General features: G+C 42.0%; 1 protein-coding gene across 4 annotated transcripts in view; it reads right to left on the bottom strand.

Moving 5' to 3' along the window:
- The window catches only part of ITCH (itchy E3 ubiquitin protein ligase), a 128,976-nt gene that overhangs the window by 57,407 nt on the left and 56,877 nt on the right, over positions 1-14,692 (bottom strand). For all 4 annotated transcript variants that reach the window (XM_034787312.1, XM_034787313.1, XM_034787310.1 and 1 more), the window contains one exon: positions 5,929-6,070. In XM_034787312.1, the coding sequence (XP_034643203.1) occupies positions 5,929-6,070 (142 nt within the window). The remainder of the gene's footprint in view (positions 1-5,928; positions 6,071-14,692) is intronic.

The following is a 14,692-nucleotide window of genomic DNA, read 5'->3' on the forward strand; positions in this document are numbered from 1 at the left end:
TCAGTTCTGAGTACTACTTTATCTTTATGGAAGGCGCAGTATTGAGTTTCCAGGAAAAGAACTCCCAAATCAGGTACCCCGTGAACTGACATGGTTGCTATCAAAAAGGCTACCTTAATGGCTAGAAAGTAATGAGATACCTTCATGAGTGGCTCAAATGGAGGGCCTCAATTGGCACTGAGGACCAGGTTAAAATCCCATGAAATAACTCTGTGCTCCTCTTTAAGAGGATGTAGAAGAGATGCTGCTCTCAAATAAAAAAAAAAGTTTGGGCACCTGGGTAAGATGAAATCTACTACCTGCCTACTGCACTAAGGATGCTAGACAAAGCAGCACCTTGAGGTTTGAATTTCAGAACTGCAAGGACTAACCTAAGTCCATCCTGAAGAGAATCGATGGAGACACATCATGTAGGGGTGAGACCCCTTGTCCTGGCAGCAAGGGATAGAGCTCAACCATGCTCTTGAATTCACTGAGTTAGGTTTCTTTCCGGAAAATAAAAGTGTGCATTTTATCGGTCATGGACAACCTTTTTGACTTAAGAATCTCCATTCAAGAGCTAGGCAGCTAGGCTTAGACTGTCTGGATTCAGATACATGATTGGCCCTCGTAATATCAGATCCCATCCAGATGGAAAAAGTATGGGAGGTTTCCATGCCATGTTGAGGAGGTCTGAGAACCAAAGCCTCCTTGCCCCATACAGGGCTATCAGAACTACCAGTGCTGCATCTCACAAAAATGCTACAGATGATCAGGAGAGGGGAGGGGAGGCCAAGAAGAGAAGACACAGAAACCTGGTGATCTAAGCGGGAGGCAAACAGATCTGTTGCTAGAAGATCAAATTCTTTCACCAGGAGATGAAATGCCTCTGGGTATACATCCAATTCTAAATTATCTAATTTCTGCATGCTGAGCCAGTTGGCCATATGATTCTTTTTCCCTTGGATGAGAAGGGAGTGAACTGGCTGCAGATTCTCTCCTCTCCAAGTCATCAAGAGATAAGCTTCTCTTTGACCGGCAGTAGTCCTTGTTCTGCTATATCTGTTGATGTATGAATGGGTGAGGCGTTGCCTGTTATGATGAGCACAGGAGGGAGTCCAGATATGGGAGCAGAGATTTGACACCATATTGGATTGCCATGAGCTTTCACCAGTTTATACTGTGCTCATTCTTTTATTTGGACCACATTTCTTGATCTCGCATGAGCACCCCATCTCTGCAGGCCTGCATCTGTGGTGGTAACTGTTCTATTGGGAAGCCCAACTTGAATTTGCTTGGACTCATTCACCATCTGAATTACCTGCAAATCCCGCTGGAGAGAGAGACAGACATCCCTCAGTGAAGGTAAGAGATAGTTCAGGGAGATATAAGAGGAAGCTCTGTAGTGGCCTCATGTGAGCACTGGCCCACTAAGAATGTCTTTTCAAGAAACCATTGAAGTGTACAAATGGATACATCCCTTGAGTGGTTGATGGTTTTGATAAGACTCCTCAGCTTCTTCCATCTTTCCTGCAACACAAAAACTTTGTGGAGGACATTGTCTGTCTCCACTCTATGACGGGGAATCTGCTGAGACTATGTTAACTGACTCAGTCTGCAGCATCCTTATTGTCAGGGTGGTGCTATCCATAACCCCAGTTTTGGATAAGGCTCAGATAAGGAATTTGACCAGGAAGAGGAAGACATTTAAATCGAACCTCTCCTGGCTGAGAGCTGCTATTAACACTACCAGCACTTTTGTAAACACGTGAGGTAAACATACTTCTGGGCTGTTGCTAAACCAAAGGACAAGGACCTGTACTAGTAGTGTTGTGCTTCAAAAACAAAACATAGGTGCCTCTGTGAAACTGTAATTGAGCTATGAGAGAGGCATTCTTCATGAAGTTCCCTTTGCTGATGGTGGCCAATACGGATTTCAAGGTCTCCATATTGAATTTTGATTTCTTCCTTGATCTATTGAGATATTTAGGGTCAAAAACTGTCCTGTGGCCTTCTGAAATTTTTTAGTTTTGGGGAGATGGGGGGTGGAGGTAGGGAAGGAGACTAGGCCCAGTTTGGAATAAAGGCCTTGTTTCCTCTGTAGGGGGCCTGATTCTATTAATTCCATTAATAGAATAACAAGGAAAGCTATCTGCATGCCCCTACTCCTCCCTCTAACTCAGGGAGAAGCCCTTAGGGCATGTCATTTTTTTTTTCTTTTTAGGTTGAGAGGGACCATACTTGAATACTGTCCACCAACGTTATATTTATGTATTTAATATTGTTACCTAACGTCCCCTGATCGTCTCAGTCCCCTCTTTCAATCATGAAAACTATGCCTGCCTTTACTTGGCTACCTGTGAAGGTCAATATAGTTAGGTGGCCACTCTTTCAGATAAAAATCTCTCCCAGTTAGAAACTATGAGTCCCTGACCACCAGAAAAATAGGCACATTTATCTCAAGTAGTGACACCAGGATAAATTTTGACTGGTGCACGTTAAGGAACCTTCTGGCCTTATGAATGGAGGGGAGGGGAAGGAGAGAGGACAGAGATAAATAAAGAGTGGGTCAAGAGATCCTTACTGCCTGCTGGTTCTTTCCCATTTGTGTTGCTATCCCTCCCTACCCTCCAAAGCCACTTGCTAGAGGGGAGGAAGTGGACAGGCACTGTAACCTGCTACAGAATCTAGGAACAATAACCTGGACATTAGGGCATGGTAACCCACAGCAACAGAGAATGACAACTTGATACTTTCCCAGTCTTTTATGAGTGGGAGGAAAACCCTATCCCACTATTACTTTCTCAGAGGGATATGTGGAAGCTATAGCTTGACTAGGGCATCTGTAGACCTTTAAGTTTAATTTACCAAACTCTGTATACCCATACCTGAAAGAGTCTGCTTGGTGTTTTGCCTACATATATATTTTAATACTTGATTCTCTAACTTTGCTTTGGACTGCTGGCCTTCCTCCCATAAGGAGGGAGAATTCCCTTTGTGAGGGTGTGTGCGTTAGAGGCCTGATCTTTTCGGCATTGTTCTGTCACATTCCACACTTTTTCCTCCTAACCTCTGTAAAATACTTTGACATTGTTTCTACTGCTAAAACCCACATGTGAATCCTGACTACTACACTCATTTTCCTGGTACTCACCTATCCCGTCCAGTCCATTCAAAAAACACCACAGCTATAAAATAAATAAGGTCTACCTATCCTGCTACTCATCACCCCTCCCCCTTAATTCCATCAATTGTTTATACTTTGTTCCAGTTCACGTTCAGTCTTCTCTTCTCCAGCAAGGCTCTACTATGCTACCTGTCTTCTTCAGGCATTGTCTACTATAAGAAAATTAAGACCCAGAATTCTGCACCAAGGCTCCTCTACCAGCATCGCCAATGGTGGAGGCTGACATGTAGAGAGAACTTGGCTATTTTTATGTATTTGCAGTATGGTAGCACAGAAGCCCCAACTGATATTGCTAGGCACTGTATAAAGTGTTTCCAGTCTAAATACAATTTTACCATCATATCCTCTAACCTGCTCTGCAACCTCCTACATTGCTGAATTATGGGGCCTATATTTGCTGGTATAGATAACCCCCATAACACCACCAATATCACAGTGCTAATGTGACTTCGGAATCTCAAATGCTATTTCCACATAATCTGATTATGTCCTACACTCTGCCTAAGCCTCTGTTCTCTTTCTCCTCCTCCCACTTACGTTTTTTTCTTCACATTGCCACCTAGATCTGGAACACTCTGTTACATTATGTAAGACTAATACGTAGCTGTTATATAGCACTTTTCATAAGTAATTCTCAAAATGCTTTATAAAAGAGGTGATATTTATTCAAGCAACTCTGCTCTCCTCCAAATGTCTCCTTTCAAGTTAACTTTTCATTCACTAATCTCTGTGGGTGGAGCGAGGGGGGGGGAAAAAAAAAAAAAAAAAAGAGAGGTAGGCTACCCGGCCAAAGCAGTATTCACTTCCTTATACTTCCTGCAGTCTAACATAGTTTTTCGTCATCCTTTCTGCCCACTACTGCCTGATGTCATTTTTGCTGTGTTATTGGTCTGACGTAGACTAATTTCTTAGAGGAAGGGACATGCTCTTTTTATAGGTCTTTACAACACTATGAACACCTCAATATAAATTCCAGCTCACGTGGTCATGCCTTAACTTTTTACTGATTCCAATCACATTCTACTGAAATGACAGCAGCATAGAAGATCTTTAGAGGAAGGGTTAAGTAACATTAAAATACTATCAGCTTATTTTGGGCTCTTTTCTCCCCTAAGGTATCATGGAAGAAAACAATAGGAACAATTAAACTGCACACATTTCTATTAGTTTTAGAAGGTCCAAGGAGAAAAAAAGTCATTTGTGGCTACCACAGCAAACTGGTAGCTAGAGTTGACCAGAAAAACACCTTTTCATCAGTATTTGTCAATTCATTGTAATCTAAACGTTTCACAAAGACTGTTTGATTTTGACAAAATTCTGACAGGATCCAGCAGAATTATGGAAAGAAAACTGTCTGGTTTCCTGCAAAGTTGCCTGCCTGGTTCCTTGGCAGCCTGCCTTGTGGGGGCCCAACATCCTGGAAGCACCACCACCCAGGTCCTCAGCAGCCCAGGCTCCCAGAGACCACAGCTTTGGGGCAGCCCACCACGTGGACTACCAGAGAATTGGGAACCCCAGGGTTTCCAGGGTCCACAGCTCTGGGACAGCCCACCAAGCAGACTGCTCAGGGCTCCATTTCCTTTCACAGATAGTTTAGAGATTTTTGGTTTTCATTCCAAATTGGAACTAAACCAAACTCTGAAATATCAAAAACTTCCACAAAACAGATTATTTATTCTCTTCCCGGCTCTACCAGTAGTCTTAGTTTACAACTCAAATACAGTGGATCTGCATACAATGTAGACTGAACAGGGCCAATGTGCAGAAAATGCTCATGTATTGATGTGTGTTGGGTGGCAGACCTGGAGAGTGAAAATACTTTGTATCTTACATTTTAAAAAGCGGGTTGTCAAGATTAAAAAACAAAAAACAGATTCTGCTATACAACTGGCTCCTGCAATCTTAGTGTTTTAATGTATATAAAACATACAGGTCTTGTTCTCTTAAGAATGGCTCTTCAGTACTGCGGTACAAACCAAATAAAGAGAAGAAATTAACTTTGCATCCTGAGTCAGGCACAGGTATGGAATGTTCTCCCACTAACCAGGGTGTTCTCAGGTTCTCTAAAGGGGACTTATAATGCAATATTTCTGGAACATAAGTGCTACCAGAAATACTAACAGCTGCATACAATTTCAGTTGATTCCAATGTTCCATATGATGCATTCTGGAGCATTTCTAGAGAACTGGATTTCAAGAAAGAAAGAAGTTCTCTTTTGCGGGTATACAAGGAATTTCACACTTGCATTGGAGGTTGGATCTGTGCAAGTAGGAGTTACCAAAAAGCATGCTCTAAAATATAACCTGCTAGATAACTAATAATATGACACAATGAATAGCTGTGTCTTGAAACCAGAGTCCAGAATTTTGAGATGACAACCCCCACACGCCTGGTAAATATGTACTGAACAAGTGAGCATGGGATAGTGTCAGCTCTATCACAGATTTTCCTTACTTTTCATGTCAAAAAGCAGCTTTATTTGCATATCATATGTGCTAATATGGAATATATTTCTGTGTTAACACTGCATCCCTTCCATGCCACATAAGTTAACACACAGCATTTACATAAATGCTTCATACTATAGCAGCCGTATTACAGTACCACCTTTTTCTTTAAATATGAAAAACACTGGTTTTGTCATATTGTGTTGTAACACAGAGCGCAGTTTAGAAATGATTCTTGACATTAATTGCCTATAACGTAATAATTACTAAATTTCATATATTGATCTATAAAGCAAAAACAGCTCCAAACCTACACTGTAAGATATTGCTTCCACTTCGGACTATTTGTATTGTTGCATTTTTCTGTCTTCTTTGACTGTCCATCTACTGAGACTTCCACATAAGGGCTAGGTCCAAACCATTTATTTTTATTTTCTTTTAATTTTGCTGAGATAACTGTTAAAAAAAAAGGGGGAAAACAATTAATATTTTATTCTATTCAATAAGCTATCAGTTAAAAATGCACTTTGAAAACTAGCTGCATTCCTGTAACAAACTAATTTGTTAAAAATGCATACAACCTTGTTCTCCTTAGTATAGAAAGTAGCTATGGCTGTAATAACCTAAAATACATTGATATATAATACAGCTCAAATAAAATAAACCCCACAAGACTACTGCACAAGAATTATCTTTACCTTGAACTAGATTCACTATTATGACATATCACACTTTTGTGCACTGTGATTTCAAATCAAAGAAGAATTTGATGCAGACACTGGATTTGAAGAATTCAGCTAGTCTGAGAGCAGAAAGTTCAGTGCTCCAACACTAGCTGAGTATATGAAAGTCTTCTCACACTAACACTGCTAGAAGGTTACAACTGACCTCCAGGAAGCTAACGTGTTTGGTGTCTCCAGCACATACTAGTTATGGAGGTGCATGTTGCCCTCTTCAAAGAGGCTGCAATGTTGAGACCCTGCCTCATACTACCGCTGCCTGCCTTGATTCAGCCTACACTTTCTGGATAAGATGGCACATGTAATTGCTTAGGAGGACTACAGTAAAGATTTCACCAGTGCATTTTAAATGCACATCCAAAAAGAGTTTTGCACTAACTTTTACCAGTCTGTTTACACATTATTAAACACTTTTTTAGCTTGTCAGTTTCCTTATAACATTATTAGATGTGCATATGTGTACAATGCCAATCTCTTTAGAGGCAATTTGACTTGAAGACCTGTATGCGCTCAGGAACAGATGAATTCATGTTATCTGCAAATTCATTACCTGAACATCTAAATTTCCTCTAGTATGTTACTAGGACAATGGCTCTTGGTTAGCCAAAGGTCAGAGGAGTCCCTTAAAGTTAGAAGTAAGACATGTGAAATCTTCTATATAGGAAACTTTATAATCAGAATCCTTAAGTGTTTAAACTCTGCAACATTTAGTAGCTGTGCAACATCCTGGCAGCAGCAACCCATATTTATCCTTGATTATTCAAAGGAAATTAATGTCACCCCATGGCATTCAGATAAAAAATGGTTACTTATCTATACTGTATCTGTTGTTCTGCAAGATGTGATGCTATCAGGGACCGTGGTTCTTGAACCCTGGTCCACTGGGGTCTTTGGAGCCAGCAGGTTCCAACCTGCTACCAAAATGTGCTAACTTTTGGCAAAATAGGAGCTGAACTCAGACCGAGGACCTCAATCCTGGAAGCTGATTGGCAGAATGTTGGGAGTCCCTGTATAAACTCGGAACAGGAAGTTGTCCATGCAACTGGAATCCACCTTGCTCTGGACTATGTGCCTTGTACTTCCTGCTACTGCTCCCCTGCCTTGACTTCCTGGTATCCTGACTTGGCCTGACTCTGGTTATCAATCCATGTTTCCGCTCTCAAGTTTGTCTCCTGCTTTTGATCTCCTGGTATCTGACCCGGCCAGACTCCTGTTCTGACCACTAAGTCAGACTGTCCATGTTCTGGTTGTGACAAATGCAGATGTGTATTCCATGTAGGAATGAGCGCACTCAGCACACCAAAACTGGAGAACTTTGCCTGGCAATACCAGTAAGGGTGTGGTTTACACCCTGTGGCCCTAGCCCCTCCCCTGGCTTTGTAAGGACCACGTCACCCCAACCCTGTGTAGTCAAGATGTCTGTTCCCTCTGTTTGCCGCCCCAGGCCCTTTTCCTACTACACCCCTGTCAGTTCCTTCACACTGAATTTCAAAAGTGCAGACAGGATGGAGGATGGGCTGTGAAATAACATGTCTAGGTAACATCTTGAAGAATAACCATTACAGACAGATATGTAACTTTTTTTTTTTTTTTTTTTTTTTTTAAACCTCTGAGTAGATGCAGCCATGTATTCCATATAGGTGACTCACAATCAGTACTCTCAGGAAGTGGGGCTTGGAATCTATTTTAAAAAGGACTACAGGATTGCCTTCCCAAAGTTTGCATCTGATTTGGATGCAGTAGGAATGGCATAATGGTTTGTAAACCTAGGTGCGGAGGACCAAGTGGCAGCCCGGCAAATGTCCAGCATAGGAACATCACTAAGGGTTGGTATACACTAGCTCTTACTTTGTTATAACTTACTTTGCTCAGGGGTGTGAATAATCTATGCACTTGAATGACATAAGTTACACTGACCTAAGCGCTGGCATGGACAGCGCTATGTCAGCAGGAGAGCTTTTCTCGACGATATAGCTACTACCTCTCTGAGAGGTGGAGTTACTATGCCAACGGGAGAGCTCTCTCCCATCAGCCTCACCAGACACCCTACAGCAGCACAGCTCTAGTGCTTCCAGACTAGCCCTTAGAAATGGCATCGACGTTGCCTTGGCCTCTGTGGAATGAGCTCACATCCTTGAGGAGACACAGTCTGAGCTACTTCATATGCAGTCATGATATAGGAAGTTATCCACCTGGAGGTTGTCTGTGAAAAAGCTACTTGCCCCTTCATTCGGTCCACATATGAAACAAATAGACGAGATGAAGAACAGAAAGATTATATTCAGGTAAAAAGTTAAACATCGCCTGACAGCCAATGTGTGAAGATGCTGCTCATCTGGGGTTGAATGCGTTTTAGGAAAGAACACTGGCAGATAAATAACTCGATCCAAGTGAAACTGAGAAGCCACTTTAGATAAAAACTTAGGGTGTGGCTGATTGGTTACTTTGTCTCTGGAAAATTGCATGTAAAAGAGGCTTTGCCATCAAAGCCAGCAACACTCTCACTCTCCTTGCACATGTTATCACTACAAGGAAAACAGTTTTCTGACACAGAAGGGAGAAAGAAGTAGTAGTCAGAGGCTCGTACACAGGTCCCATAAAAGCTGCTAAAGCAGTATTAAGGTCCCACAAAGGAACCAGTTCCTTAATCAACAGGTGGAGACAAGCATTTCCCTTTCAAGACCCTCACCACCCTGCAGTTCGAACACACGGACTTCCCATGGACGGGTGGATCAAATGCCAAAAATCACTTCCAGGTGCACTGCCGATGAACTAAGGGCAAGACCAGCAGACTGAAGGCGTCACAGATAGTCCAAGATGTCCTGGATAGAAGCCATCTTTGTTTGAACTCACCGAGCTAACAATCACAATCACATTGACAACCACTTCCACTTGGCCAAATAGACCACTCTAGTGCAGGGCTTCCTACTACTAAGCAAGATTTCCCAGACCACCTCCAAACATCGTTCCTCCATCTCATCTAATCATGCAGCATCCATGCTGTGAGATGCAGGGAGCTGAGCACTGGATGCAAAATCTGATTGATGCCGAGTCAGGAGGTTGGGGTGAAAAGGAAGAGATATGGGAGGCTGAACTGATGATGTGAAGAGGTCAAAGAACCAATATTGTTTCAAGTATCAGAGGGGTAGCCGTGTTAGTCTGTATCCACAAAAACAACGAGGAGTCTGATGGCACCTTAAAGACTAACAGATTTATTTGGGCATAAGCTTTTGTGTGTAAAAAACCACTTCTTCAAATGCAAGTGGTTTTTTTACCCACGAAAGCGTATGCCCAAATAAATCTGTTAGTCTTTAAGGTGCCACCGGATTCCTCGTTAACATTGTCTCAGCCACACTGGAGCAATGAGAATCAACTTGGCACAATCCAATTTCATCTTGAGAAGGACTGCGGGATGACTGGAACTGGAGGAAGAGCATATGGAGTGCCGTTTCCCAGCTCCAGTGAAAAGCATCCGTCAGGGAGCCCAGACTGAGATTCCCTCAAGAGCAAAACAGATGGCATTTATTGATGTCTCTTGTGGTGAAGAGGTCAATCTTCAGGATGCTCCAAACCGTAAAGATGGACTGCAGGACGTTGGACTTCAGAGACCACTTGTGATTCAGGGACAAGTTTTTACTGATGTGACATACCAGGTGATTCTGGAACCCTGGCAAATAATCCGCCACAGGGGTAATGTTTCCCCCGATGCAAAGTGTGCATTTCATCCTCCTCTCGTAACTAATCCACCTAAAAGATAACAGCTTTCTGTAATAGCTACAAGATAGTTAGCTCAAATGACAGAGGTCCCTGAAGCTGATACATGCTCTTTATGGCTTGTGAAAGAGTCATGAGCAACTGGTGTTACTCATGAGCAAAATAGCCAATACCTCATTCAGGACAGTGCTGGCGTCCTACAAAAAGAAGTGCTGGAACACAGGGCAGTGGGAGGACCCGGGAAGGAGCACAGGGAAGCTTGGAGAAAGGCAGGGGCAGCAGATGAGCTGGGAGAGGCCAGGGGAAAAGGAGGTGACTCCGCACAGAACCCATCCTGTCCCTGACTCCTGTTCCCCCTGGGAGGCTCCACTGTCCAGGAAGCCCCACTACCCTGCTCCTGACATAGCCTGGCTCCAGTTCTGCCCTGGGCTTCCAGCCCCCATGTTCTTGGTTACAGCTGTACAATTCCTGGCTCCCTCCATGCTGACCCACTGCCACCTAAGCCTGGCACAGACACCTGCCGGCTCTGATGATGCTCTGCAGCTGGGGAGAAAAAGGAAACACGTGGCCTAGGATCAGCAGAAATATTGGAACTAGGGCTGTCAAGTGATTAAAAAAATTAATCGCACTGTTAATAGGATACCATTTATTTAAATAGTTTTGGGTGTTTTCTACATTTTCAAATAAACTGATTTGAATTACAACACAGAATATAAAGTGTGCAGTGATCACTTATTTATTTTTGATTACAAATGTTTGCACTGTAAAAAACAAAACAAAAAGAAATAGTATTTTTCAATTCACCTAATACAAGTACACTACTGCAATCTCTATCATTAAAGCTGAACTTACAAATGTAGAATTATGTACAAAAACTAACTGCATTCAAAAATAAAACACTAGAGCCTACAAGTCCACTCAGTTCTACTTTTTGTTCAGCCAATTGCTCAGACAAACAAATTTGTTTACGTTTGCAGGACATAATGCTGCCCGCTTCTTGTTTACAATATCACCTGAAAGTGAGAACAGACATTTGCATGGCACTGCTGTAGCAGGTGTCGCAAGACATTTATGTCCCTTCATGCTTCAACCACCATTCCAGAGGACATGCGTCCATGCTGATAACTGGTTCTGCTCAATAACCATCCAAAGCAGTGCGGACCGACGCATGTTCATTTTCATCATCTGAGTCAATCAGATGCCACCAGCAGATTTTCTTTTTTTGGTGGTTTGGGTTCTATAATTTCTGCATCGGAGTGTTGCTCTTTTAAGATGTGTGAAAGAATGCTCTACACCTCGTCCCTTCCAGATTTTGGAAGGCACTTCAAATTCTTAAACCTTGTGTCAAGGGATGTAGCTATCTTTAGAAATCTCACATTGGTACCTTCTTTGCGTTTTGTCAAATCTGCTGTGAAAGTGTTCTTAAAACGAACAATATGTGCTGGGTCATCATCCGAGACTGCTGTAACATTAAATATATGGCAGAATGCGGGTAAAACAGAGCAGGAGACGTACAATTCTCCCCCAAGGAGTTTAGTCGCAAATTTAATTAACACCTTTTTTTAAATGAGAATCATCAGCATGGAAGCATGTCCTCTGGAATGGTGGCCGAAGCATGAAGGGGCATATGAATGTTTAGCATATCTGGCACGTAAAGACCTTGAAATGCACTCAACAGTGCCTGTTCTCACAGTCAGGTGACATTGTAAACAAGAAGCGGGCAGCTTTATCTCCCGTAAATGTAAAAAAAATTGTTTGTCTTAGCGATTGGCTGAACAAGAAGTAGGACTGAGTGGACCTGTTGGTGCTAAAGTTTTACATTGTTTTGTTTTTGAGTGCAGTTATGTAACAAAAAAATAAATCTACATTTGTAAATTGCACTTTCACGATAAAGAGATTACACTACAGTACTTGTATGAGGTGAATTGAAACATACTATTTCTTTTGTCTATCATTTTTACAGTGCAAAATATTTGTAATAAAAAATAAAGTGAGCATTGTCTACTTGGTATACTTGGTACTTGGGTTGTAATTGAAATCAATATATTTGAAAATGTAGAAAAACATCCAAAAATATTTTATAAATTGTAATTGGTATTCTATTGTTTAACAGTACAATTAAAACTGATTAATCACAATTAATTTTTTTTAATCGCAATTAATTTTGAGTTATCGCGTGAGTTAACTGCAATTAATCGACAGCCTTAATTGAAACACAATTCTAACTCCTAAAAAGGTGCTGGAATGGTGTTCTGGGACATTCTGGCACAACTAGAGCACTGATTCAGGGAAGAAATCTTTCCTTCCTCCTTGAGGCATGGAGGAACAATGAAGAAACCTACCTGGATACATCAGTTATAGCCAACTATTGCCCAGTGTCAGACATTCCATTCCTGAGCAAGCTCATTGAGAAGCTAATCAAAGGCCAACTTCAAGATCATCTAATTGAAGCCAATATCCTAGACCTAACAATCTGGATTCAGGTCTGGACAAGGGACTGAAACTGCTTTAGAGGTACTGATGGATGATCTCCTGATGTCAGTGGCTAGAGGGCAGATATTCATTCTCATTCTCCTGAACCTCTCAGCAGCATTTGACACTCTCAACCATACAATATGGGTTAATATAATAAAATGGGTCAAATCCTTCATGGAGGGACACACTCAATGAGTAATAATGGGAAACCGCCTCTTCACTAGCAGACCCCTCTACTATGGAGTCCTACACAAGGATCAAATCTCTCTCTGGTTCTATTCAACAGCTACAGGCAGCCAGCAATATGCAATGACATACAGCTCTATCTATCCGGAACCACATATGACCATACTACTGTCACCAAGATGGCCCAATTCTTGGACAAGATCAGCTTGTTGATGAAGAACAGCTGATTAACGCTGAACCCAGCAATTGGAGAAGTGGTACTGGGAGGCAGAGGAAAGCATTTTGAAGAGTTTGCAGCTACAGTGCAGTCTCCTTTGGTTGAAAGTACACGCCCACAATTGGTCAATTCAATCCACCGTTAGGAATACTCTTGGATTCCTCCCGGATGCAAAGCTTTCACATAGAAAGCATTACTCGTGAATGCTGCTATCATATCTTGTTGGCGAGGAGCATCCCATCCTGGCAAATGATGGTTTGACCTCAGCCTGATCTCAGACCATTGTCACTTCTTAGCTGGACTACAGCAATACAGTAAGGCTGAGCCTGATCTTCAGCACTTAGGAAACTCCTAATACAGAACACTGCAACCCATCTCAGCAACACAAGCTACCATAATCCTAGCAAACCTGTCCTCTGCTCTCTACACTAGTTTCTCTCAGGATATCAAATCAAGTTCAAGGTCTCAGTCCTTATCTTCTCTCAGTGGCCCAGGGTATCTAAAAGATCACGGAAGTCCCCCAGCTGAAGACAGCGGTCAACAATTTCAGTCCTCCAGCACAAGACGACATTCTACAATAAGGGTAAGGCTTGCCTGTTCAGAAGTCAGAGCTTTCTGGGGCTGGTCCAAGAATGTGGAGTGAACTCCCCCACAGGAACTAAGGACCATAACAAACCTCACCACATTCTGCTCTAAGAGCCAGGTGCATTTCTTTGAACTTGCCTTCTCTAACAGATATCTAGTTACACATTGCTATACGTTTACTGTAAAAAAAAAAAAAAAAAAAAAATATCCATAAGAAAGCACTCCACTGCACACACTTGTCCCTCCCACTTGATTCAGCTCTTAATTGGATTGTATGAATACAGTCTTTAATGATATGATCACATTTTTTCCACAGCCTTATTTACCACACACCATTCAAACATTGCACTGAATACAGAATTATGAATTTCATCATGGGTTTTCATGGCACTCACCACAGTAACATCTTAGTATTTCACAAGAATTAATAAACTTATCTTTACAACACTCCTGTGTGGTAGAGGATGATGGTATTATCCTCAACTGACAGATAATAGCTGTATCTCAGTTCCTTAAAGCTAAAATTGTCAAATGGGTCCATGAATTTTGTGTGCCCAATTGTAGATGCCTGGCGCCTGATTTTTCAGAATAATTAGCATATTATAGCACTAAGTTCAGAGCACAGTGACCACTGACCTCAGCCACTTTTGTGAGTGCTGAATACATAAAAACATAAGAATGCCCCTAGTGGGTCAGACCCAATGTCCATCTAGCCCAGTATCCGGTCTTCCAACAGTGGCCAATGCCAGGTGCCCCAGAGGGAATGAACAGAACAGGTAATCATCAAGTGATCCATTCCATCGCTCATTCCCAGCTTCTGGCAAACAGAGGCTAAGGACACCATTCCTACCCACCTTGGCTAATAGCCATTGATGGACCTATCCTCCATGAATTTATCTAGTTATTTTTTGAACCCTGTTATGGTCTTGGCCTTCACAACATCTTCTGGCAAGGAGTTCCACAGATTGACTGTGCGTTGTGTGAAGAAATACTTCCTTTTATTTGTTTTAAACCTGCTGCCTATTCATTTCATTTGGTGACCCCTAGTTCTTGTGTTATGAGAAGTAGTAAACACTTCCTTATCTACTTTCTCTACACCAGTCATGATTTTATAGACCTCAATCGTATCTCCCCTTAGCTGTCTCTTTTCCAAGCTGAAAA

The sequence above is a fragment of the Trachemys scripta genome, chromosome 12 (assembly GCF_013100865.1).
Source record: "Trachemys scripta elegans isolate TJP31775 chromosome 12, CAS_Tse_1.0, whole genome shotgun sequence".
In the NCBI taxonomy this organism is placed as follows: Eukaryota; Metazoa; Chordata; order Testudines; family Emydidae; genus Trachemys; species Trachemys scripta.